Source organism: Maniola hyperantus, chromosome 26 (assembly GCF_902806685.2).
Source record: "Maniola hyperantus chromosome 26, iAphHyp1.2, whole genome shotgun sequence".
NCBI classification, from domain to species: domain Eukaryota; kingdom Metazoa; phylum Arthropoda; class Insecta; order Lepidoptera; family Nymphalidae; genus Maniola; species Maniola hyperantus.
The window spans coordinates 5,920,732-5,947,020 of record NC_048561.1 but is presented as its reverse complement, the minus strand read 5'-3'; the positions used below and the strand labels follow the sequence as shown (position 1 = coordinate 5,947,020).

Genomic DNA, 26,289 nt, shown 5'->3' with positions numbered 1-26,289 from the left:
TGTGTACCAGTCTCTGTCTTCGATCGTTGTTGCACAAACTGGGTTCCTTGACAGTTCGTCGGCTATTACGTTTTGTTTCCCCGGTCTGTACACTATATCAAAGTTATACTGTTGTAGCTCCAATGCCCATCTTGCTAACCTGCCTGATGGATTTTTCAGGGTGTTTAACCACCTAAGAGCTTGGTGATCTGTTATCACCGTGAAGTGGTATCCTTCTAGGAACGGTCTCATTTTCCTTATTCCCCATATAACTGCGAGGCATTCCTTTTCTGTAGTTGTATATCTGGTTTCCGGTGGTTGTAATGTTCGGCTCGCGTACATTACTATCTTATGTTCTCCTTCGTTTTCTTGCATAAGTACTGCTCCCAGGCCTGTGTCGCTCGCGTCTGTCTGTAGTATGAATGGTTTGGAGAAGTCTGCTCGTGTCAGTATTGGGTCTTCCATTAATAAGGTTTTTATTCTCTCGAATTGTTTTTGCTGTTCTTCTCCCCAGTCGAACTTTGTGTCTTTCTTTAATAATTTTACCAACGGTGCTGTCACCTCTGCATATTTCGGTATGAACTTCCTATACCATGAAGTCATTCCGATGAATCGTCTGACGTCTTTGGTGTTACTAGGGGCTTTTAGTTCCTTAATTGCCTGGATTTTTCCCTCGTTCATTTTTAGTCCTTCTTTTGTAACTATGTGACCCAGATATTCTACTTGGTGTTTGCAGAACTCGCATTTTTCTTTATTAATTCTTAGGCCTGCTTCTCGAATTCTTCGGAATATTTCCTTTACATGTAATATGTGCTCTTCGAACGTCTTACTACATACTATTATGTCGTCTAAGTACACATATGCGTTTGGTTCTAGTTCTGGGCCTATTACCCTGTCTAGTAGTCTTTGAAATGTTGCGCCGCTCGAGTGTAGTCCAAAAGGCATTACTTTGAATTGGAATAGTCCTTTTCCCGGGACTGTGAATGCTGTGAGTGGTTTGCTCGCGTCGTCTAGTTTGACGTTCCAATACCCGTTCTTTAGGTCGAATTTGGAGAAGTATTTTCCCTTGTTCAATTTCTCAAGTGTATTATCTATCTGGGGTAGTGGGTACGCGTCTTTTTCCGTGATTTCGTTCAGTTTTCTGAAGTCTATACAAAATCGATATTCGCCGTTGTCTTTCTTTGCCATGACTATCGGTGAACTGTATGGACTGTCTGATCTTTCTATGATTCCTTCTGCTAACATTTTGTTCACGTGTTCGTTTATTTTCTCTTGCATTTTCGGATTTCTCGGATAGTATTTTTGTTTAATGGGTTCTTTGTGTTTTAATTTTATTTTATGTTTTATCCAGTTGTTTCCTTTTGGGCTTTTATCGGCCTTTTCAAATTCTTCTTGTAATACGTTTTGTAGTTCTTTGTATTGTTTTGTTGTTAGGTTCGTCTCTGTGTCGACCTTGGTTTCTGTTTTTTCTATGTTTGTTTGTTCGCATGTTGTCTCGGTCCAGTTTATTGCGAGTCCTAGTCTGGATAGGAGGTCCATGCCTATGATCATTACCGTCGTCGATGGTAGGTAGATTACTTGGTGTGTTATGGGTCGTCCTTTTATGTCTATTTCCACGTTTAGAGCTGCTTTTGTTTCTATTTTTGATCCGTCTGCCAATTTGATTGTGTTTGTTTTATTTATTGTTCCTTTTACCCTGTCTTTGATGGTGTCCATTATTTCTTTGTTGATGTATGAGTTGGTTGAGCCCGTGTCTATCAATGCTCTGAAAGGTTTTCCGTATATTTTCACGTCTATGAATATTCTATTGTCCTTCTTGTCTTTGGTTTTTGTTGTGTAATTTTCTGTTTTTCCTTTTTCTTTTGCATTGCAACAATCTCGGGTCAGTTTTCCTAGCAGTCCACATCGGGTGCAGAAGATCACTTGCTTCGCTTGGCATTCTCGCCTTGTGTGGTTTCTTCTTCCGCACTTGTAGCAGCATGTCTCTGGATCGTAGTTAGCATGGATTTTTTTTTCTTCTGTCTTGTGTTCCTCCGGTCCTTGGTATTTCGTATAATTGTTGGTATTTCCTGCTCGATTTTCTCTTCTTGTGTATCCGGATCTTCTATATGTGTCCCTGTATCGGTCTACATTTATTCTCTCGTAATCCCCTGTCAGTTGTATTAGTTCCGCCATTGTATTGAAGTCCTTCCTCTTTATGTAGTATTGGTAGTTTGGTTTCATGTTGTCATAAATCCTTTCTAACTGTTCGGTTGGAGTTAATTTCCCGTACCTCCGTATCAGTGTTTGTATCTCGGTTAGGTAGTTTACGAATTTTTCTTGCATTCGTTGTCTTCTGTTGATGATTGTTTCTAATAGATTCCTTTCATAATTACTTGGGTAATAGTAAAGTTTGAAGGCGTTTGTGAAGTCGTCCCAGTTTTCCCAATGTTGTTTATTATTTCGGTACCACTGTGATGCTTTTCCGTGAAGACATCTCGGTATTACTTGTACTATTTTGTTTTTATTGACCCCTAGGGTCTCGGCCAGTTCTTCCACTCTTTCTAGGAATTCTACGGCGTCCCCTGTCGTGTCAAATTGTATTTTCCATCGAGATATTGCTTTGTCGAATTCTTTTATTTCGCTTTCGCTCGACATGTTACTCTCTTGAGATGTTTCGTCCTCGGTCTTGATTATCTGTGACAACTGTTTGCGTAGTTCCTCTACTGTACTTGTGGTTGGGACTTCGATATTCCTGGTTTCTAATTCTTCGGTCAGTTCTTGTTTGTTAAGTTTGTATATCCAAGCTGTGGGCATGTTTTTGTTCTTGTTCGTTTGTTAGTAATTACTATCTACTTTATTTATACTATCTTGGGTTTTATTGTATTTTCTTACTCGGCTTACTAAGTACTATATCTTGTTAGAAAAAAATCTTCTTCCTAGCTATCTGTTTAACTTATTTCTACTATTTTAGAGTTTATTCTACTGTCTACGTTTCTTCTATGTTTCCAATTCGCGGACTGTATTATTTATTTTTATTTATTAGCGCCTACGCGCTACTAACGGTTTGCCTTTGGGGCGCTCCCGGTCCCTAATTCTTCCCCTCTGAATTTTTGAGCGCTTTTGTTTATCTCGACGGGATGTCTATCCTTTTTCTTTAAGAATAGGTATCCTGTGTGCGGGTTTCAATTTTCTATTCGCGTGGTTACTTTATTTTTAATACTCCCGGCCAGATATTTACCCTTATGACCAACCCTGAACAACCGGTGAAGCTAGTCGTCCCCTTCGGGGCGGCTAGTGTCTCCAGTGTCTGCGAGTTCCCACTCAGTATCGGCACCCCGATTACGATCAGGCCGAGCTTCCTGAGTGGTCACTAGCTGACTTTGTTGACAGGGTTTTTTCCAGCGTCCACAGGTACCACCTGGTGTCGACCCTCGATTACGATCAGGCCGAGCTCCCCAGATAGTCGCGAGTGGACCACTTGGAGGGTTTATATCCGTTTCTAAGTAGTGCCACGAAAAATCTACGGTATTTAAGCGTGCTATGCTTTCTAGATGGTTCGCCCTATACCGGTGACACCACTGCGTACGTTCAGTGCGTGCCTATTTATTTTATGCGGGTTACGGACGTGGCGCGATCTAGCTTTCCGCGTCGCGAAACCCCAAACGGATGGGTTTTTTGGTTGGGCGCCAAATGTAACGTAGTGGAAGGCGCCTGGGCCTCAGCGCGTCTTCACTACCTACATTAAAATAGGGTTCGAACCTATATTCGAGATTTTCCCTACTTTGTGGGGAGATTAGAAATTAAACATTGGTAACACGGACAATAACTATGTTTTATTCCCTTAACAATTAACGTACATATTCTATCCTTATCTGCTACCGCACCGGCTCTGAGGGAGCCGGGGAGATTTTCCCCTGGCAGCGGGCAACACTGCTAGGTTTGATGCGCGAGCTGTCAGCCGCCGTCGGCTGCTTACGCGGTACGCGGGGAGTGCGCGGAAGGCACCTACGAGGGGACGAGGGGGGAGTGGCGGACGGTGATGCTACGCAAGCCTGGCTTCTGAAGCCGAGGTATGACTAGCACCCCCAGTGCCCACGAGAACTGTCTGGTATCGACCCACGATTAAGATCAGGCCGAGCGCCCCAGACAGTCACGAGTGGACTGCCTGTCCGTGGACGGGCTCAGCTATTTATAGCCGGCTGCAGGCAGGCAAGCCGGCGCGGTGACGGTGGTGTGCTAGGCGCGCGCGGGGCGTACGCGCGGCGCGGGTAGCGGGGCAGTGAAGCTTCTCGAAGTTTCTCGCAGCGATGACGCGCGGCCCGTCCCGTTGGCCGCCTCGTTACGTCATCGTTGCAAGTTTGAGCTGTGCGTTGATAGATCAGTCAGTCAGTCTTTCTGGTACGGAACCCTAAAAGATGGTCTGGATAGACAACGAAGTGATCCTATATACCCTTTCTTGACAGGCATGACTATAACAAAGTCATTTTTGCAGGTTTTTCCCGCATCCCAGTATACGAGAGCGCTCGAACCAACATCGTGACAGTCCTCTTCATCAAGGACCTGGCCTTCGTGGACCCTGACGACAACACCCCTCTGCGCACCCTGTGCCAATACTACCAGAACCCCTGCAACTTCGTCTTCGAAGACGTCACCTTGGATGTCATGTTCAAGCAGTTCAAAGAAGGTAACTTTCTCCCGAAGAGCATTTTTGGGCTCGCTTCGCTCGCGTAAAGTATTCAATAAGAATATTATAGAAATATCCAAAGTCCACTTTTTCTTTTTTATTGCATTCGCACACTATTACTACCTCCTTACCACACAAAACGTCTTCTACCAGACAATTTTTAAAATTGTACACAAAAAGTAAAAATGATTTGACCTAACCTGTAACCCTAAATTCTTTCTTAACATTTTTTTTAATATTTCAGGTAACAAAGGTCACATGGCATTCGTCCACCGCATCAACAACGAAGGCGAAGGCGACCCCTTCTACGAGACCATCGGTCTAGTCACTCTTGAAGACGTCATCGAAGAGATGATCCAGGCTGAGATCGTCGACGAAACTGACGTATTCAGTAAGTTACTAACAAGTCACTTTTCGGTTACTAAACAGTCACCAACCAGTCACTCTCTAGTTAACTACTAGCATCAACAACGAAGGTGAAGGGCGACCCCTACGACGAAACCATCGGTCTAGTCACTCTCGAAGACGTCATCGAAGAGATGATTCAGGCTGAGATCGTCGACGAAACTGACGTATTCAGTAAGTTACTAACAAGTCACTTTTCGGTTACTAAACAGTCACTCATCAGTCACCAACCAGTCACTATCTAGTTAACTACTGGCATCAACAACGAAGGCGAAGGCGACCCCTTCTACGAGACCATCGGTCTAGTCACTCTCGAAGACGTCATCGAAGAGATGATTCAGACTGAGATCGTCGACGAAACTGAAGTATTCAGTAAGTTACTAATAAGTCACTTTTCGGTTACTAAACAGTCACCAACCAGTCAATCTTTAGTTAACTACTAGCATCAACAACGAAGGTGAAGGGCGACCCCTACGACGAAACCATCATCATCACAGTCACTCTCGAAGACGTCATCGAAGAGATGATTCAGGCTGAGATCGTCGACGAAACAGACGTATTCAATGAGTTACTAACAAGTCCCTCATCAGTCACTCGGCATACCGTTCCCATATTATAAACAATAACCTTAAATAATAATAAAAATAGGGAGACAACTTACTATGTATTATTTTATATATTTGATTTTCTCTCCACAGCGGACAACAGATCGAAACGTCGTCGCAACCGCCCTCTGAACAAACTGCAAGATTTCGCCGCTTTCGCCGAGCGTCACGAAAACCAACGCATCCACATCTCGCCGCAACTCACGCTTGCCACTTTCCAGTTTCTTAGCACCAGTGAGTTTATAGCCTTACCGCCTTGTACAGGCGGCCGAAGTGCACCAAGCACCTAGGTGGTGAGGGTGAAATTGTTTGCGGTGGCGTGCGGTGCGGTTGTAGAAAAAGGAGGGTGGAATGAGATCAAGCAACGTCCTCATAATCACAAAACATCCTCTTATACACAAAACGTCCTCGTATACACACAACATCCTCGTAATCACAAAACGTCCTCGTAATCACGAAACATCCTCGTAATCACAAAACATCCTCGTAATCACAAAACGTCCTCGTATACACACAACATCCTCGTAATCACAAAATATCCTCGTAATCACAAAACGTCCTCGTAATCACAAAACGTCCTCGATATCACAAAACGTCCTCGTATACACACAACATCGTCGTAATCACAAAATATCCTCGTAATCACAAAACGTCCTCGTAATCACAAAACGTCCCAAAATCACAAAACATCCTCGTAATCACAAAATATCCTCGTAATCACAAAACGTCCTCGTAATCACAAAATATCCTCGTAATCACAAAACGTCCTCGTAATCACAAAACGTCCCCATAATCACAAAACATCCTCCTAATCACAAAACGTCCTCGTAATCACAAAACATCCTTGTAACTACACAAAACGACGCACCACACACAATGTCCTCTTAATTATACGAATTCGTATGGTTAAGAGGACATTGAGTTTCGTATGGTTAATACGAATTCAAACGATCCACAATGTCCTCTTAGCTATACGACTTCGTATGGTAACAAATCCATACGAATTCGTATGGTGAATACGAAACGTCTTCGTAACCACACAAGAAGTCCTTATAACAAAACGAAACATCATCCACACGTAGAAACAACGTTTTTACCGCCATTTTGTTGCAGGCGTAGACGCGTTCAAGCCAGACACGGTCTCAGAGACGGTACTGCGTCGGTTATTGAGACAGGACGTCATACAATACATCAAGATGAAGGGGAAAACCAAACGCGAGCCCAGCACGTACGTCTTCCAGCAGGGGAAACCGGTAAGAATCTTCCACAAAATAAACTAACCATTCAACACACACGAAACGTGTATCTAAAATAAAAAATAAAATAAAAATAGCTTTATTTTCTCCTTACAATATTTTTCTTATTACTAATACAATGGCCCCGATTCTCTAGTCTCTCTCTAAACTAAATTTAGAGTATCTGCATCCTTTTCTTTTTACTAATGCTAAAAAAGGAACGGAACATGACTTTCACATTTAAAGACTCTAAATTTTAGTGCACAATACAAATTTAAACAGTAGGTTCGCAAGTGCGTGCTAAAATCACGGGTTTTACCATCTAAAAATTAAATTTAGAAATGTCAAACTGCTTCTGTCCTTTTCATATTACAATAGTAAGAAGAGGGTGCGAATACTCTAAAATTAGGTTGTGCTTAGAATCGGTGCCATTGCCTAATTAACAAAAAATAAAAAATAAAAGAATTATTAGTAGGTTACTAAACTATGTTTCTTATTCTTAAATAACTATGTTAGTATAATGGGTTTCATTGTAAGGACCGCCCAGGGCGGTAAAAGCCTCCTCCATTAGAAGCCATTTCTTTCTATATTTAGCTACTCTCGTCCATGTTTTTCCTGCCGCTCTGCCTATGTCGTCCCTCCATCTTTTGAAAGGTCGGCCTCTTCTACGTTTTGAGCCTCGTGGGTACCAGTTTGTGACTGTATGTGACCACCTTTCGTCCGCAACTCTTTGTATGTGGCCTGCCCATTTCCATTTGGAGCGAAGAATGTATATATCATATACCTATGATATATACATCGTCTATCTATCTATCTGTATATATAAAATTCAAAAATCCTGACTGACTTAAATATATCAACGCACAGCCTAAACCGTGGTCCTAGAGAGAGAAATTTTGAGGGTGTGTTCTTTGTAAAGAGTAGGTATCCACTAAGAATGGATTTTTCGATTACAACCCCTAAGTGGGTTTAATGGGGGATGAAAGTTTGTACGAAAGTCCGTCATTTTTATTTGCATAAAAATGTGTATTTGTGTTTTGGTCACAAATGAAGAAATACGTGTTTCAGGATGTTTGGAAATTCAACCTCCCCCTCGATTTACTAAATTCCACCTGAGCGAATATTTATTGCAAATTTATTCATTACTTATTTATCTTTAAAATAACAGTGAATAGGCATCTTCGAGGTTAACGCGTCCCATCTTAGGCCCCATCATCACTTTCCATCAGGTGTGATTGTGGTTATAATTAATTTTAAAAAAAACTAGATGGCGCTGTGCGGAATTGTATCACGCTGATGTAGTTTTCAAGCTCGAGAGTCACACAAACCTCATTGGCTGGGCAGTGCGTATTCTTCCCCGAGTGAAAAGAAAGTGGTGATAGTCTAGTGATTGAGACGTCAACCTCCTAGTCTGGTCTAGGGTTAATGGTTCGATCCCGGGCACGCACCTCTAACTTTTCGGAGTTATGTGCGTTTTCAGCAATTAAATATCACTTGCTTTAACGGTGAAGGAAAACATCGTGCATGCAGGTTTCCTACCTGCATGCCTGAGAGTTCTCCATAATGTTCTCAAAGGTGTGTGAAGTCTGCCAATCCGCACTTGGCCAGCGTGGTAGACTGGCCAGAACCCTGCTCATTCTGAGAGGAGGTGCTCTGTACACGCCACCTCAAGGCTTTTTTTCTTTATCTAGGTGGATTACTTCGTCCTAATCCTGGAGGGTCGCGTGGAGGTGACGGTGGGTCGCGAGAACCTCGTGTTCGAAGCCGGACCCTTCACGTACTTCGGCGTACAGGCGCTCACACAAAACGTTGGAGTTGGTGAGAGATTTATGATAAGAAGTACACGATAGCGCGTTTTACTATACTACCAACGCCATCTATTGGGCCACACGTACTATACAACATATTTCTCGTTTTCCAGCGGAGTCCCCCACTCCGTCAGCGATGGGCTCCCTCCAGAACATCAACATGGAAGCGATGCTGCGTCACACGTTCGTGCCGGACTACTCCGTCAGAGCCGTCACCGATGTCTACTACCTCACTGTTAAACGGTAAGCCTATGAAAAAACATGATACCACAAAAAAACGCAAAAAAAAAGAATAATATATCTGACTGACGCTAGAGGTCGTTGACGTTGACTAGGTAGGCCATTCGGAGTCAATGCTGCGTCGTAGGTGGGGCATTGACCCCATTTTTGCACGCTATACTTGAACGGTTTGAAAAATACTAAAACTACAAAACGAGGCAAATGGTTATTGGTATTGGATTGTGTTTAGATAGTATAACAATAACGCTAAGTTTTTGCTAGCGTTCTGATTACACCCTGTATATATAGATTTAAAAAAACGTAAAAGTTTCAATTTAAACGCGCGTAAAGGCAATAATGGTACTGATTCTGAGCACAATTAAATTTTAGAGCATTTGCATCCTCTTCTTACTAATATCATATGAAAAGGACAGACATAGTTTGACAGTTTTAAGTTTAAATTTAGAGCTGTCAAACCTCGTGATTTTAGCTGCCAGTCGCGAGCGTGTCGTTAAAATTTGTAGCGTGCACTAAAATTTAGAGTATTTAAATGTAAAATTCATGTTCCGTCCTCTTTGAGAAGAGGATGCAAATACTCTAAATTTAGTTTAGAGAAAGACAACAGAATCAGCGCCACTGTTTCGTTTCTACCCTCAGGTCATTGTACTTAGCGGCCAAGCGAGCGACTCTCATGGAAAAGGGCGCCTTGTCGAAGGGAGCCACCAACGAACAGTTCGACACTGAAGTTGATAAGGTAACTAACTAAATATGTATAGTCCGCCACAGGTCGAGGTGGCAATCAGGGCATGATGCGGGGGGACGCCCCGCACACCCGCGCTCGCCCGCACGGGCGGGCTGATTACGAATCTCGCGATCATTTCTGTCAAACGTCACACGTACAGTGCGACAAGGCTATTATTATTATTATTATTATTTATTTATTTTTTTATTATTTAATTAGAACGGCCATAAAGCCAATTACACTAATTAAACTACGAGTAAAAACTAACATAAACATACTTACAAAAATTGTTAAAATTATAAATTTTAAAAAGCAAAATTATAAATTTTCACAAAAGTGCAACATCTGACCCATGAGGTCAGCCCATTTGTCAGCAAATATGTCACAGCGAGGGGACTCCTTCAGCAGTGCGTTGAGCGCAGCCAAAGTGCGCGGTATGGGTGACCACTGACCGGAGCGCGCTACCGTGCGACTAAACGGACTTACGAAAAATTTGAAGCGGTGGCGGAAATAGCTGTAATTAGAGAGTGCATAAACGCAGCAGAGCTTGTTGTGTAGTTGCTATGTTGGCGTTAGGCGATAATCGGAACTTACGTTGCCGTCAAGTGTCCCCTTTGTTCTTGTTTGAATATTCTAAGCCTTTGTCCTCCAACAGCGCCCCCTGTTAATGTCATTCAAGTGCCAAGAGCCTTGTCGCACTGTAACAGCGGCTACAGAGAGACAGCAATAGCCACAAAGCAAAATAAGAAGAAGAAGAAGAAGAGAGACAGCAATCGTGCTCTAGTTCACCCTCTATCGGACAATCTATGAACTGTCGCGTTGCTGTCGCTACTGCGACGTTTTACGTTATCACCCCGCGGTTTCACGATTTCAAAATTAATTTCGAAAGAACTTCATAATTAATGTAGTCTCATAAGTTTTCTAGATTTTAATAGATGTCATAAATTACCAGGAAACAAGAAACACTACAGAATTGGATCTTTCACGAAACTGTAAACTATTAAGAAGTAAATCAGTTGAAATAAAAACTTCAATAAGTCAAAAACCAGATATTGCAACTTTAAAATTTGATTCCATGAGTTTGCCCAACATCGCCAACGAATTAACCAGCACCTCGAAATATCTCGGACCCTATTGGAGTCCAACACCTTCCAAACATTGGTCTCATGAAACACTCAAAGTGACAAGCGATACCCAATTAGACGAATCTCAGGAAAATCCATTAGATATCGATAAAACAAACAATGATAGAAAATCGACGAAAATCCCGTCAAATATAGACGAATCTCAGGAAAATCCATTAGATATCGATAAAACAAATAATGATAGAAAATCGACGAAAATCCCGTCAAATATATCCCTCGAAAGTACAATTGACGATAAATTTGCCTCAAAAAATAAAAAAAATTACTACGCGAAGACGTATAAAAAACTTATGAGCGAGAATCAAACTGAATCGATGGCAGATGATTTGCCCAAAGATTGGTCCAATGTTTGTGTGTGGGACTTGAAGCATTTGCCAAGCACGTCAAAGAATTGGCGACCTATAAACCAAGAAGAAGTTGATCGTATTCTATCAAGCTATGATCTAACGGGTGATAAACAACAAAATTTTGATAAAATTGAACCAAAACGCCAAAAATTCACTGAAATAGACCAAAAACGACCAAATTACATCCAAGGTGGTCATAATAGACAGATAAATAATCAAAGTTCTAAAGAAACTGAACATAATCGACAACATATAAACGATATCGATACCAACAGACTCAATATCGATGAAGATAATCGTAGTGGACGTAATTTCGATGAGTTTAATCGACTAGACAGATATGATAACGATGTAAGAGGGTTACAAAATATTAACAAAATCGATAGCAGCAGACTCAATATCGATGAAGATAATCGTAGTGGACGTAATTTCGATGAGTTTAATCGACTAGACAGATATGATAACGACGTAAGAAGGTTACAAAATATAAACGAAATCGATAGCAGCAGACTCAATATCGATGAAGATAATCGTAGGGGACGTAATTTCGATGAGTTTAATCGACTAGACAGATATGATAACGACGTAAGAAGGTTACAAAATATAAACGAAATCGATAGCAGCAGACTCAATATCGATGAAGATAATCGTAGTGGACGTAATTTCGATGAGTTTAATCGACTAGACAGATATGATAACGACGTAAGAAGGTTACAAAATATAAACGAAATCGATAGCAGCAGACTCAATATCGATGAAGATAATCGTAGTGGACGTAATTTCGATGAGTTTAATCGACTAGACAGATATGATAACGATGTAAGAAGGTTACAAAATATAAACGAAATCGATAGCAGCAGACTCAATATCGATGACGGTAATCGTAGTAAACGTGATTTCGATGAGTTTAATCGACTAGACAGATATGATAACGATGTAAGAAGGTTGAGTTATTCAGAACAATTGGTAATCTCACAGCTATCGAAGATTATAAGATTGTTAGAACAAAAAGATGCAACATGAATCTTATCTGGTATTGGAATATGTTAGTACCTTGTTCTCCTTCCTATATCTATTCCTTATCACTTTACTCCACTGTTTTAGTGCATTCAATATAAGCTGGCGTGTTTCCACTTAGTGTGGTGTGCACAGTCGACTTGCGAGATATTATGATTCGGACGGCCGCGTCCGCCGTCCGCGACTTTTGTTTAGACCTTTAGAATTTATGGTTAACTAGCAGTTGCCCGCGACTTCGTCCGCGTAAAATTTCTAGTTTCTCATGAGATCTGAAATTTTCCCGCTGCAAAGGGCCTCACTTACCTACTTTAAGGCACGGAACCCAGAATACCTAAATGCCAATTTTCATATCCCTACTTCAAAAACATAGGATTTTCGTATAACGTTTCAACCCCAATTTCACTCCCTTAGGGGGAGAATTTAGTTAGATCCTTATTACCTACCCCCTAGAAAGAACCTACGTTTCAAATTTCAAGTAAAAATAACAATAGTTAAAACTTTTCTATAAAAACTTTTCCCCCCTATTTTACACCCTTAAGGGGGACATTTTCCAAATTGACTTATACAGATTTTTATTATTTAAAGAACCTAAATGTAGATTTTCACGTCTCTAACTCCAAAAACATAAATGAAATGAAATAATTTATTTGTGTGAATATGGGACGACAAGGACATAGGACTTTCATACAACCTTCGACCCCCCCCTTTCGCACCCTTAGGGGGGGAATTTTTCAAGACCGTTTCTTAGCTGACACCTACGTTCTAGAAAGAACCTACCTTCCAAATTTCAAGTTTGTAGGCTTTATAGTTTCTGAGATTTCGTGATTAGTCAATCAGTCAGTCAGTCAGTGAGTGAGTGGTATTTCTCTTTTATATATGGTTAATGATTATACAAAAAAAAACAAGGAATTTTAACTAATGTTTTTTTTTTCAACAGCTGCTGGAATCAGTGGATGAAGACATAAGCATCAGTGGCGACCACAAAACTCCATCCCGACAGGTGTGTATACGTTACAGCAAGTTTGTAGAGCATTGTCTCTGTCGTTGAGATCGACAAAACGTCATATATGTATGAGTGACAGAGACAACGCTCTACAAAGCCGAAATGTCATTGTAATGCCCGATGTACATTACTTTCTGCCGTAAAGTAAAGTAAAGTAACGTAACGTAAAGTTTATTCGAATAAAAAAGATTTTTATTTATTTATTTATTTACACACAGGTTTTACACAAACGCGCCCGCTCGTAGCGTTGAGATTTTTACGGTTCCGTACTTGAAGGGTACCAAGTGCCAACGGGACCCTACTACTACGCCTCCGCTGTCCGTCCGTCCGTCTGTCTGTCAGCGGGCTGTATCTTATGAACCAGGGACAACCCTTCACCTCCCATGGCCCCCCCCAAACTCTCGGTTATATGGGCCGAATCGCGTGAGGGCGCCCGTGCGGTACTCACTCTTGGCGTTTTCCCGGGGCGCCTTCTTGACTCTCTACAAATTGTTTTAGGTCTAATCCTTGTCCCTTATGCTCACTATCCCCCCTTGGGGGGGCAGGACGTTACTAGCAAAGCTGAGATCCCCGCTGCCCCACTGTAGAGTTGAAATTTTCACAGTGTGTATTTCTATTGCCGCTATTAATTACAACAAACAATTCATTCATAATTCAAAAGTTACGATGGTACGGAACTCTTCGTATGCTAGTCCGACTAGCACTTGACTGATTTTTCAAAAACCTTTCTTAATAGAGAAAACCTACAAGAAAATTTTAAATTCCTATTTTCTTTTATACATGATCGATATTGTCTGTACGCAGGTGTCGCCCAACCCACCCGCGTCTGCGTCTCCTCTGACGCGCGCGTCGTTTGCGTCGCGAATGTCGCCCGAACGCAACGGCGACGTTTTTGCCGCGCGAGCGACTCACGACGAACAGGAGAAACTACTCAAACATTAACCCACAACAGCCCAGTTTCAATATTTAGCTAAACATTGGGACCGATTCTCTTGTACACAATCTCTAAACTAAACTAAATTAACGGATCTAAATCTAGTGCTATCCTTTTCCGCAAGCTACATAATGAAAGGGATAGCAATAGATTTAGATGTGTCATTTTAGTTTAGTTTAGACTTTATTCACATACAGGATCAGCCACATTAACAGCCCAGTTTTAATATTTACTTAAATATTAACAGCCCAGTTTCAATATTTAGCTAAACATTAACAGCCTAGTGTCAATATTTAGTCAACATTAACAGCCGAGTTTTAATATTTAGCTAAATATTAACAGACCAGTTTCAATATTTAGCTAAACAAATACATGAAATTCTAATTACTTAAACAAGTAACCAAATATGCCCCAGTTTTATATAAAGAAAATCATTGATCATTATTATTTATTATCATTTTCAATAGAAAATCATTTTTTTTTAGATAATAGTCAATATTTTTTTTAACTTTTTTTTAAAAAAAAACGACAGAAGCGAAGTTTGCGTGTCAATCCGTTTGCGACGTGATTGAAGGGCAAACCAATAAACCAACAAACAAACACACTGTCACATTAATTATAATAAGGGTACCGATGTAGTTTTTTTTTTAATAAAGTCTAGTACAAATAGTCGAACACCTAGACAAAATTAGGATGTACCGTGCATAAGATATCTCATGTTAATCCATAAATTATATTTAAAAGTACTTATTATAACATACAATGCGATCAAAATGAGAATAGGAAAGCCCGTCACATGAAAAGTTATGGTTTGCAAAAAAAATGTTTTTTCGCGTAATTGAAGGACAAACCAACAAACAAACACTTCGCATTTTAAAAAAATTGCAGTGATTAAAAAATATTATTATCAGCTAAGACGTCACAATATGGCGGAAAGTCAGTCCTATTCTTATTTTGACCTCATGTACTTGATACAAATTTGGCCTTAAAACCATTTAAATAATAAGGTAAAGTCGTTATTGATAAAAAAATGTACTATGGGTAAAGTAATCCGTCATAACCTTAGAATTATAATGGTACTGATTCTGAGCAGAACCAAATTTTAGAGTATTCGCATCCTCTTCTTACTAATGTAATATGAAAAGAACAAACGCAGTTTGACAGTTTTAAATTTAATTTTTAGATGGTAAAACCCGTGATTTTAGCGCACAGTCGCGAGCCTACGGTTTAGATTTGTAGCGTGCACTAATATTTAGAGTCTTTAAAAGTAAATTTTCTGTCCCTTTTTAGCATTGTTAAAATAAAAAGGATGCAGATACTCTAAATTTAGTTTAGAGAAAGACAACGGAATCGGTGCCAATAAAAAAGTTTAATTTTTGATTGTATATTTGCTTGGTTCAACATCCAATCGACATTTCGACGTCCAATCTAACTACTCGTATAATTTTTAGGGTTCCGTACCTCAAAAGAAAAACGGAACCCTTATAGGATCACTTTGTTGTCTGTCTGTCTGTCTGTCTGTCAAGAAACCTACAAGGTACTTCCCGTTGGCATTTGGGGAAAAATCTGCAAAAACCGTGAATTTAGGGTTAGATCACACAAAAAAAATTAAATTGTGGTCATGAACTAATAATTAGTATTTTCAACTTTCGAAGTGAGTGACTATATCAAGTGGGGTATCATATGAAAGGTCTTCACCTGTACATTCTAAAACAGATTTTTATTTATTTTTATGCATCATAGTTTTTGAATTATCGTGCAAAATGTCGAAAAAATACGACTGTAGTACGAATCCTCGTTGCGTGAGCCTGACTCGCACTTGGTCGGTTTTTTTGTATGATTCTGTTAAAATAAAAATAAATCTTTTTTATTCGAATAAACTTTTACAAGTACTTACGAATAGTCGGATGCATCTACCACTTGGTTTTTGGTTTGTTGGTGGTACCACTTTGTTGGTGGTTCATATACAATACCTTCAAGGCAAGAGTGAATAGTTAACTTCTAGGCAAGCGCGCTCCAGTCAAGACCACACTATTGCTGTTTATTACAATCCTATAAAAATAAAACAAAACGCAATAAAAAAAAAGTAAACAAATATGCAATCAAAAGTTCATAATAATATAGATATCTCTATCTAGTTTAAGAAACATACAAGGAATTAGACAGAGACGCACTGTTTTTATAGACATTATATAGATTGCACATAATATTAGAACATAAATACATTTGTTTTGGCGTGATAGTAACATTTAGCTCAGAATGCTTAAAAATTCTTTAAAAAAACAAAAGTTAAAAAAATCATACGTATCGATAAATATTTTTTTAGTTGCATTTCACAACCAAAAATGATTTATAGAACACTAGCTTATGCTCGCGACTTCGTCCGCGTGGACTACACAATTTCAAACCCCTATTTCACCCTCTTAGGGGTTGAATTTTCAAAAATCCTTTCTTAGCGGGTGCCTACGTCATAATAGCTCTCTATCATCATGCCAATTTTCAGCCCGATCCGTCCAGTAGTTTGAGCTGTGTTGATAGATCAGTCAGTCAGTCACCTTTTCCTTTTTTTATATTTAAGATTAGAATTTTACTAAGGTCATAGGTTAACATCTATGTTATCTCTAACGAATATACATATTATGTAGCGCGATAAAAAAGTCGCTCATGTGGTCCAACCCTAACACTTTTTTAAATCAAGATATTATAATCCGACCCTAAAACTTTTTTGATGTTGTTTTTGAATAAAAATAAAGAATTAATTAAAATACATTTCGGATGTCTATTATCACGCCAAAACAATTTAATAAGTATTAAAAAAAACCCCAAGCCAAAAATTATCTACGTATTTATACCTCTACTATGATTAACTTAAATTATACTTAACACTATAGTAAATTAATCTATAAGTTGAACGCACATTACATGCGCCGCAAGAGCAGTGGACCGCCTGCTTAATTGTCCAGTCACCTTTGAGATTGGCTGTTTTGGCCGAAATTCGGCCAGGTGGACATCGTTATTTATTAAAAACGAAATGCGTCCGAAAAACTGTGTTGAGACACATTTCGGATGTTCAAAGAATCAAGTTTTGGCCTTAAAAACTACAAATTTGTTTTTTTTTTTTTTTTATATTATAAAAATTATTATATATTATAAAAATACTTATTCTTTAGTGAATTACGAGAGCCAAAAAACGATTGGCACATATTGGCTCGATACAAAAAAATCGCGAAGTTTTCCACAAATACGCATTTTTTACACTACCATTAGGAGAAAACCAAGTTTTATTAGATTGATATATAACCGATTTCAATAAAATTTCGTATTTAGCGTTCCGATACGATGCCATGCAGAAAGCAAAGGGGTATGGATTTAATAAAAACTGCCATACCCCTTCCAGGTTAGCCCATCCATCTTAGATTGCATCATCACTTACCACCAGGGTCCAGGTGAGATGTCAGGGTCAAGGGCTAATTTGTATTTGAATAAAAATAAATAAAAACAGTCGGTTAAATATGCGTTACTTGCGGCGCGTGCTGTGATGTGCGTTCACCTTAAGTTATTTCCACTTAAATATTTTCGATGTATGTTTGAGATCAAATAGTTTAATATGTTTGAATATTCCTGTATGAAAAGTGTACCTAATTTTATTTTAATTTATAAAGTACCTAATTTTATTTTAATTTATAAATCTTAATGTTTTAAGTCTATCACAATAACAATGACAATTTAATAAGTATAGTCCGTACAAAATAACTCCTCACGCGCCATTTGAACTCTATGGGTCAACTATCATGTCACAAGTACGGTTTATCTTTAAAATAAGGACTAAAATCGTACTTTTGACATGTAATTTGACACAAAAAGTTAAAATGCCGCGTGAGGAGTTAAATTTTAACGTATTATACTTATTATGATTTGGGCCGATTTTCATTTCGCCGAATAATGTTAAATCGGAAATAATCTTGACATTTTGACAGTTTTCGTAATGGACAACTGTCAAAATGTCAAATTTCTATGTTAATGTGTCTAATTGGTAGGTTGAAATTTGGCGATCGAAAAAGCATGGAAATATCAGCCTTTGGGAAGATATTTTTTTATTTTTGTGCTCACACCCACGATTTTTTTTTTTTTTACTTTTTGTGGCATATTTTTTATTTATTAATTATTTATTTTCGAATAAAACAAAATGGCCTACGTACCTATTTAAATATTTAAAAATAGTCGCTAAAAAAGTACATCGACAATAATACTAATGTAAAAAAAACGTAAAAAATGTTTTTTTAATAATTTTTTTCACTTATTTATTTTATTTTATCGCTTATTTTTTTATCCAACGAAATTATGCGAGTCAAATGTGAATGGAAATCCATACGATTTTTTTATTATTATTTTACGATAGTAATAATTTTAATATGTTAACTTAAATAGAATGTGATATACATAGATCTGTTTCTTTATAGAGTAGTTGGCACTTTGACGATTTAGATTTTTTTTTAATTTTGGTAACTAAATCGAACCAAAAAAATTTTTAAGAATATTTTTTTATAATTTTTTAGAGTTTACCTACACTTTAAGGAAATTACTAAATAATTTTAAATACATATCAAAAATTGCGTGACCGGCAGGAATCGAAGATGCAGGCATCTTCTGGGTTCGCGCCCGATGCCTTGACCATTCGGCCACGGTCTCGCTTACTGCCAGTGACGAAATTGGTCAAGGCATCGGGCGCGAACCCAGAAGATGCAGGTTCGATTCCTGCCGGTCACGCAATTTTTGATATGTATTTAAAATTATTTAGTAAAATTATTTGTAAGAATAAATTCAGAAATTTTAAAAAGTTTTAATTTGACTATGAGTTAAATATCTAGTCCATTTGGAATTCGGTCATTTTTAAAACCTTTCTAATGATACCAATCCTGATCTCATAAAAAACTTACAAACAAACATAGAAAACTGTCAATATCTTTTATTACTTGACAAAGTGTTTGGACTAGAAGTTTTTTTTAAATAATTTAATAGGGGTTGTAAAAATAAAGTAAAATGAATACATTTGGGTTTAGTTTTTAACATACTGATAAAATGTTTGTGTAAAACCATGTAAAATTACAAAGGGGAAGAAAAACTAAATCGCCAATGTGCATGTAGCGTTTTTTTAAACGCCGCGTTTCACCGCTTGTAATTATTTTAGTGAACATTTAGAACGGGCTGTACGGATTTTGCATGGTGATTAAATTATTATGAACATACTTAAGATTTAAGATTGGATTTTAAACACAAAAACAACAGATACCCGTGCTATCACGCTCATAATCATGCGAGTGCAAGCTCTCGCAGGTATTGTTCCACGCGCTCGCATACTGTGTACGGGTGTAGCACTCACACTAATGCAGATGGCAAACACATGGTGTGCTCCGCTCCCTCACGTCGCGCGCCCCCACTGATGCTTAAAAAATGCTATTACGACGCGTCTTGCGGTTAATTTCTAGAACGACTATTTAATTGGCGCGTACTTATACATCAGCGTTACTCATAAAAGTGGTATAGTTTTTGCATTTCACGAGGGCGAGTGGCTCATGCTTGTGTTTAAGTCGTATACGTAAGGTACACTAAATGTGTGCGTGTGACAGCGCTTGCTCGCGACTGATTGGTGCGACATGCACGCACACTTACGCAATGCCCGTGTAGACGACGTTAAAAAATAAATAAATAAAGCCTTTATTCCAATTCGATCATATGGTTTTATACAATTTGTCACAAGAATTACAGTTGGGTTACTATATACTGTATATGTCAACAAGCACGCAAATTTGTTCAAGATCAAATCAATGTATGTGTGTAATCTAGATGATTGAAAAATAAACGTTTTATTTATTTATTTATTTATTTACTATTATGATTTATGGCAATTAGAATATTAAGATTAACTATTATTTTAAACATTGTTACAAAATTCAATGATTAAAAAATATAAATAAAACTAGTATTTTGCTCGCTGCTCGAGCTGCTAAAGCAGCTCTCGAGATTTATAATCGCCATTTTGAACAATTTAAAAAAAGTCATACATTTTCTATGAAAAAATAAATTCCGCCATTTTGATTTTTTTTTTCTATCCATCATAATGATCATATTTTGCTAAGAGACCACTCTTCCATCTTTTATACTCTCCAAGATGGACACCGACGAAATTTGTATGGCGGCCATCTTTTTTTCGCCATTTTGAATTTTTTTTCAGCTCACTGTCAATTGGATGACGTTTCGAATGACATTTGCTGGAGCACCCGTCTCCGAAATCCTCATCCATCAGCTCTCTCCGTATTTTTCCTCCGAATGAATATATTAATTAACTATTATTTTAAACATTGTTACAAAATTTATTGATTAAAAAATATAAATGAAATTACCTACTTAGTTTTAGATATTGTGATTTTTTAAGTACTTGTGTGATTTTGTATGTAAACGACGTTACCACAAGTAAAGTCCACTCGCCTTCGTGAACTGCAAGAACTTTAGTACTGTAACAGTGTAATCCCAGCCCGCTCTGTGTGTACACAGCCTAACGTACTTAGCGGAGCATTTATGTTGTTGTTAAATGTGGTTTGATACTGAATCGTGTATTTTAATTGTAAGAATAATCGTGTATGCTGTTTTACTTTATGATAATAATTAAAACCCGTTAGCATATACTATGTGGTTTTATTTTTTTACTAGCTTATGCTCGCGACTTCGTCCGCGTGGACTACACAAATTTCAAACCCTTTTTTTTTCTTTTTTTTTTTAAAGAATATTAGCCATGTTAAATGACTAATATTCCCCTTTCCTCTCCAACTAAGCGTCAGGCTTGTGCTAGGAGTAGGTACGACAATAGTGCAACGGGCGGGGTTTGAACCGTCGACCTTTCGGTTTTCAGTCCACTCCTATACCGGTTGAGCTATTGAGGCTCTACTATTTCACGCCCTTAGGGGTTGAATGTTCAAAAATCCTTTCTTAGCGGCTGCCTACGTGATAATAGCTATCTGCATGCCAAATTTCAGCCCGATCCGTCCAGTAGTTTGACTTGTGCGTTGATAGATCAGTCAGTCAGTCACCTTTTCCTTTTATATATTTAGACTATACTCTATCCTGAAAGCTGTTATATACTAGTGGTTAGGACGTCCGCCTTCTAATCGGAGGTCAGGGGTTCGATCCCGGGCACCCACCTCTAACTTTTCGGAGTTTTTAATATCACTTGCTTTAATGGATTTTTTCCAAATTAACTAGCTTAATCCTAAAATTAAATTAACTAAGTTCGTCTGCACGTTACGTTCAAACGGGATAATAGAATAGTTGTATAACCTAGTGGCCTACGACGACGTCCTATTTGGAAGGTCGGGGGTTCGATCCCGGGCACGCACCTCTAACTTTTCGGAGGTATGTGCGTTTTAAGAAATTAAATATGACGTTTTAATGGTGAAGGAAAATATCGTGAGGAAACCTGCATGCCTGAGAGTTCTCCATAATGTTCTCAAAGGTGTGTGAAGTCTACCAATCTGCACATGGCCAAGCTATGGCCGAAAACCCTTTTCACTCTGAGTGGAGACCCGTCCTCTGTAGTGAGCCGGCGATGGGTTGATCATGATGATTTTCTATCCACTTAGAGAAATTAGTATGTTACGTAATCATATACAAATGACAAAGAAAAAAAAACCGGCCAAGCTACCCTACACATATGGGTTAGATGAAAAAAAATATTTGAGTTTGGGGAACCCCAAAATTTATTGTTTTTTTTTTCTATTTTTGTGTAAGAATACATCTACTTACCAAGTTTCAACAGTATAGCTCTTACAGTTTCGGAGAAAAGTGGCTGTGACATACGGACAGACAGACAGACATGACGAATCTATAAGGGTTCCGTTTTTTGCCATTTGGCTACGGAACCCTAGAGTCTTCAACCAATCACAAACGAAACTTATGTTATCGAATTCTGACCGTCGTGTCTGTCAAAAAACCTATAGGGTAGGTACTTCCCGTTGACCTAGAATCATGAAATTTGGCAGGTAGGTATAGATCTTATAGCTGACATTTGGGGAAACATCCGAAGACCGTGAATTTGTGGTTACATCACAAAAAAATACTGTGGGTGTGGGAACATCATTTTGCGATTTCTAGATATCCGTTTGTAAAATATGATGTTTTAAAGTGCTAATTTTTATTAGAGTCAAGATTGTGACTACGGAACCCTACACGCGTGGCCCGCCACGCAATTGGCCGGTTTTTCCGGTTCGTCATGGGTAAAATTGTTAGATAAGTACGAAATAAAACTCAATTTGTATCTAATATTGCATTAACTTTATTTTGGAATATATTCAACGCTAATTTTTCTACTATATACCTACCTATTTACTAAATATTTAATAACTACTTATGGTTTACATTCTAAGATGATTAATTATATTATTATGATTAGTGATTAATGAATATATTTCGTATTTATTTACTATTTTACAATAATATGTAATGTTGGTATAGTGCGAGCAAAATGGTTAAACGGGGCAATGTGATTAATGCTAATTGTGGAACCAACTCCTTTCTACGATATTCTCACAATAACGACAATATTTACGGTGACCAATCATGTAACTGAACACTAAGGCTGAGATCTATAGAGCGCACTTTGGCTTTGCTCAGACTTAAGATTGAGTTAAAAGGAGACAGATTTATGTGAGATATATTAGCTCTTTCCCGTTTTAAGAGCAAAGACAGAGTGCGCTCTTTTTTTTTTATTCAGATACAAGTTAGCCCTTGACTGCAATCTCACCTGATGGTAAGTGACGATGCAGTCTAAGATGGGAGCGGGCTAATCTGGGAGGAGTATGGCAGTTTTTATTAAACCTTTGGTTTCTACACGGCATCGTAACGGAACGCTAAATCGCTTGGCGGCACGGCTTTGCCGGTAGGGTGGTAACTAGCCACGGCCGAGGCCTCCCACCAGACCAGAAATTTAGAAATTATAAAATTCCAAATCCCTGCCAGGAATCGAACCCGGGACCTCCCACTAATAAGACCACAGCGCTTACCACTGCGTCAGGGAGGCTCTATAGATCTCAGCCTTACTTTAACTAGTATATTATACTTACTCGAATGGTTTACAGGAAATGCAACTCTTTCTACTAGTGACTAGGATAGGTAACTATAGTACGCGACAGGTCGAGATGGCAATCGGGTGTGAGGCGGCAACCCGCACGGTTCCCGCGCTTTCCCGCACCGGTTAGCGCAGTTGATATGCGGCGTCCCCACCCCGATTGCCATCTCGACCTGTCGCGTACTATAGTTATGTTTTAAATATACATATTATAGTGGCTAATTCTGTTGTACACAATCTCTAAACTAAACTAAAATGGCACGTCTAAATCTATTGCTATCCCTTTCATAATGTTGCTTGCGGAAAAGGATAGCACTAGATTTAGACATTGTTAATTTAGTTTAGTTTAGAAACTGTGTATAAGAGAATCGGCTTGATTTTCAATTTATATTCTTTTACGAGAACTTACATTTTTAATTAATTATTTATTTAGGTACTAAAAATATCTTATTTTTTCGTATTCACAGAATCTGTAGATACATTAGTTATTGTATTTATATCGGTGATATAATAATTAAATCAAAGTTTGAAAACATGAGACAAAGTGTGAGAGTGGTATAGTTTTGCATTTCACGAAGGCGAGTGGCTCATGCTTGTGTTTAAGTCGTATCGGTATACGTAAGGTACACTGAATGTGTGCGTTTGACAGCTCTTGCTCGCGACTGATTGGTCCGACATGCACGCACACTTACGCAATGAACAAGTAAACGACGTTACCACAAGTAAAGTTCACTCGCCTTCGTGAACTGTAAGAACTGTAAAAGAACAATTATTTATAACCAGATGATGCCCGCGACTTCGTCCGCGTGGATTTAGATTTTTAAAAATCCCGTGGGAACTCTTTGATTTTTTGGGATAAATAAATAAAATAAATAAATAAATAAATAATCTTTTATTTCAGACCAGTTCTAGTCCATATTTAAATTTACAACTATATATTTACTAAAGTTAAAAAAAAAAAAAAACCTAAAAAAAAAAGTAATAAAAAGGTAATAAAATATCCTTCCCCGAGGTATAAGCTAACTCTGTACCAAATTTCATCAAAATCGGTCAAACGGTTGGGCCGTGAAAAGCTAGCAGAGAGACAGACAGACACACTTTCGCATTTATAATATTAGTAAGGATGCGACCGCTTTAATAAAGCTCTGTTCAAACTGAGGCGAAGAACGCGCGGGACGCGGGACGGAAGTCGCTCGCGCCGATTGTGTCAGCTAACTTGTATGGACGTGTTCAAATTGACGCGACTAGTCGCTCAAGTTGAAGCGAAACTAAAGCGGGACGCCCGGCGGGATTTTTAGATCTCGCAATGCCGTTCAATATGTAACTATTTTTACAAAAAACCGGCCAAGTGCGAGTCAGGCTCGCGCAATGAGGGTTCCGTACTACAGTCGTATTTTTTCGACATTTTGCACGATAATTCAAAAACGATGATGCATAAAAATAAATAAAAATCTGTTTTAGAATGAACAGGTGAAGACCTTTCATATGATACCCCACTTGATATAGTCGCTCACTTCGAAAGTTGAAAATACTAATTATTAGTTCATGACCACAATTTAATTTTTTGTGTGTGATCTAACCCTAAATTCACGGTTTACAGATTTTTCCCCAAATGTCAGCTATTAGATCTACCTACCTGCCTAATTTCATGATTCTAGGTCAACAGGAAGTACCCCTGTAGATTTCTTGACAGACCGACAGACAGACAACAAAGTGATCCTAATTCCTATAAGGGTTCCGTTTTTCCTTTTGAGGTACGGGACCCTAAAAAGTAAAAGAAAATGTATATTACTTACCTCGAATCTTATGATTCTTCTTCTGCTACTGCTAACAACAGTAAAACTTCATCTTCGAAATCAAGAGACGTGATGTTTGTCCATTGAAGAACCAAAAATGGCACGCGGGAAGTCGCATCAGTTTGAGAGGCTAAGCGAGCGAGCGAATTGCTCTAATCGCGTCCCGCGCGTTATTCGCCTCAGTTTGAACAGAGCTTTAGGAACAAAATCAGAGAGTGTGTGTTAAGATTGTGGGTAAAGTGTGGTGGTGTGTGAGAGAGACAGAGCGCGGCGCGCCGGGAGGGTGGCTACGGCGGCGTCATGCTGCCGCCATACTCAGGGGATGCGCCACGACCTGACAGACAGACACACAGAGCATTAGCAAGTTTAGGAGACTACCTACAGTACTACCACCTTTATAAGTTCAATCAATCAATAAGCCAATTTGCGCCCACAGCTGGACATAGGCCTCCCGCGGCCGCGTCACCTGCGTCCGTCGCCCAGACCCACCATGTCTGCGAACACACAAGCGTGGCTATGACGTCACTCACCTCGGCCTCTGCCGCGGCCCCGGCCCCTGCCCCTCCCGCGGCCGCGTCACCTGCGTCCGTCGCCCAGACCCACCATGTCTGCGAACACACAAACAAACACGTCATACAAAGGAGAAAACTGATTAACTGTCGACTACACACTTTCAAAACCTTGGCAACTGAAAAATCGGCCGTTAGTAAATCCTACCTATATTGGTGGCAGTTTTCTCCAGATAAGCCAGGGGGCCCTGCAGCGCCGCACCCCCGTACCCGCCGCGACCTCCCGCCAAAAACATGCCTTGCGCCAGGCTGTTCTGCATCTGTGATATTTTCAAAATTTCGTGGTAAAATTGCAAAAAAATAAATATTTAAAAATAATAATCTCAACAAAACATTCAAAAGATTTATGTATAGTGGACCATAAAATTGGTTACAGTGCCACAAGGCTATCTTGGCACGTGGCGAAAATCGGAACTAACGTTGCCATCAAGTGTTCCCTTTGTTCTTGTTTGAATATTCTAAGCCTTTGTTCCCCAACAGCGCCCCTCTGTCAATGTCATTCAAGTGAAAGGATAGCCTTGTCGCACTGCACTTTAAGATTTTATTAATGTTATATATATTTTTTTTTCATATTTTACTAGTCTGGCCAACGAAAGATGAGACTGGAAAATTAGATAACCTAACCTGGAATAACCTAATTTGATACTTTAGAATGGGCTACTTGACTCATATCTAATTTCGTCCAATAAATGATTATTTAT

The 26,289-nt window shown here is 38.9% G+C and overlaps 2 protein-coding genes across 3 annotated transcripts in view; both read left to right on the top strand.

Annotated features, from left to right (window-relative positions):
* LOC117994482 (unextended protein-like) overlaps positions 1–14,885 on the top strand; it is a 40,249-nt gene extending 25,364 nt beyond the window's left edge. For both annotated transcript variants that reach the window (XM_069507659.1, XM_069507658.1), the window contains exons 8-16: positions 4,454–4,645; positions 4,890–5,036; positions 5,749–5,889; positions 6,769–6,908; positions 8,582–8,708; positions 8,812–8,941; positions 9,575–9,671; positions 13,106–13,168; positions 13,976–14,885. In XM_069507659.1, the coding sequence (XP_069363760.1) occupies positions 4,454–4,645; positions 4,890–5,036; positions 5,749–5,889; positions 6,769–6,908; positions 8,582–8,708; positions 8,812–8,941; positions 9,575–9,671; positions 13,106–13,168; positions 13,976–14,113 (1,175 nt within the window). In that variant the 3' untranslated portion in view covers positions 14,114–14,885. The remainder of the gene's footprint in view (positions 1–4,453; positions 4,646–4,889; positions 5,037–5,748; positions 5,890–6,768; positions 6,909–8,581; positions 8,709–8,811; positions 8,942–9,574; positions 9,672–13,105; positions 13,169–13,975) is intronic.
* The window catches only part of Blos3 (Biogenesis of lysosome-related organelles complex 1, subunit 3), a 114,019-nt gene that overhangs the window by 79,940 nt on the left and 7,790 nt on the right, over positions 1–26,289 (top strand). The window lies entirely within an intron of this gene.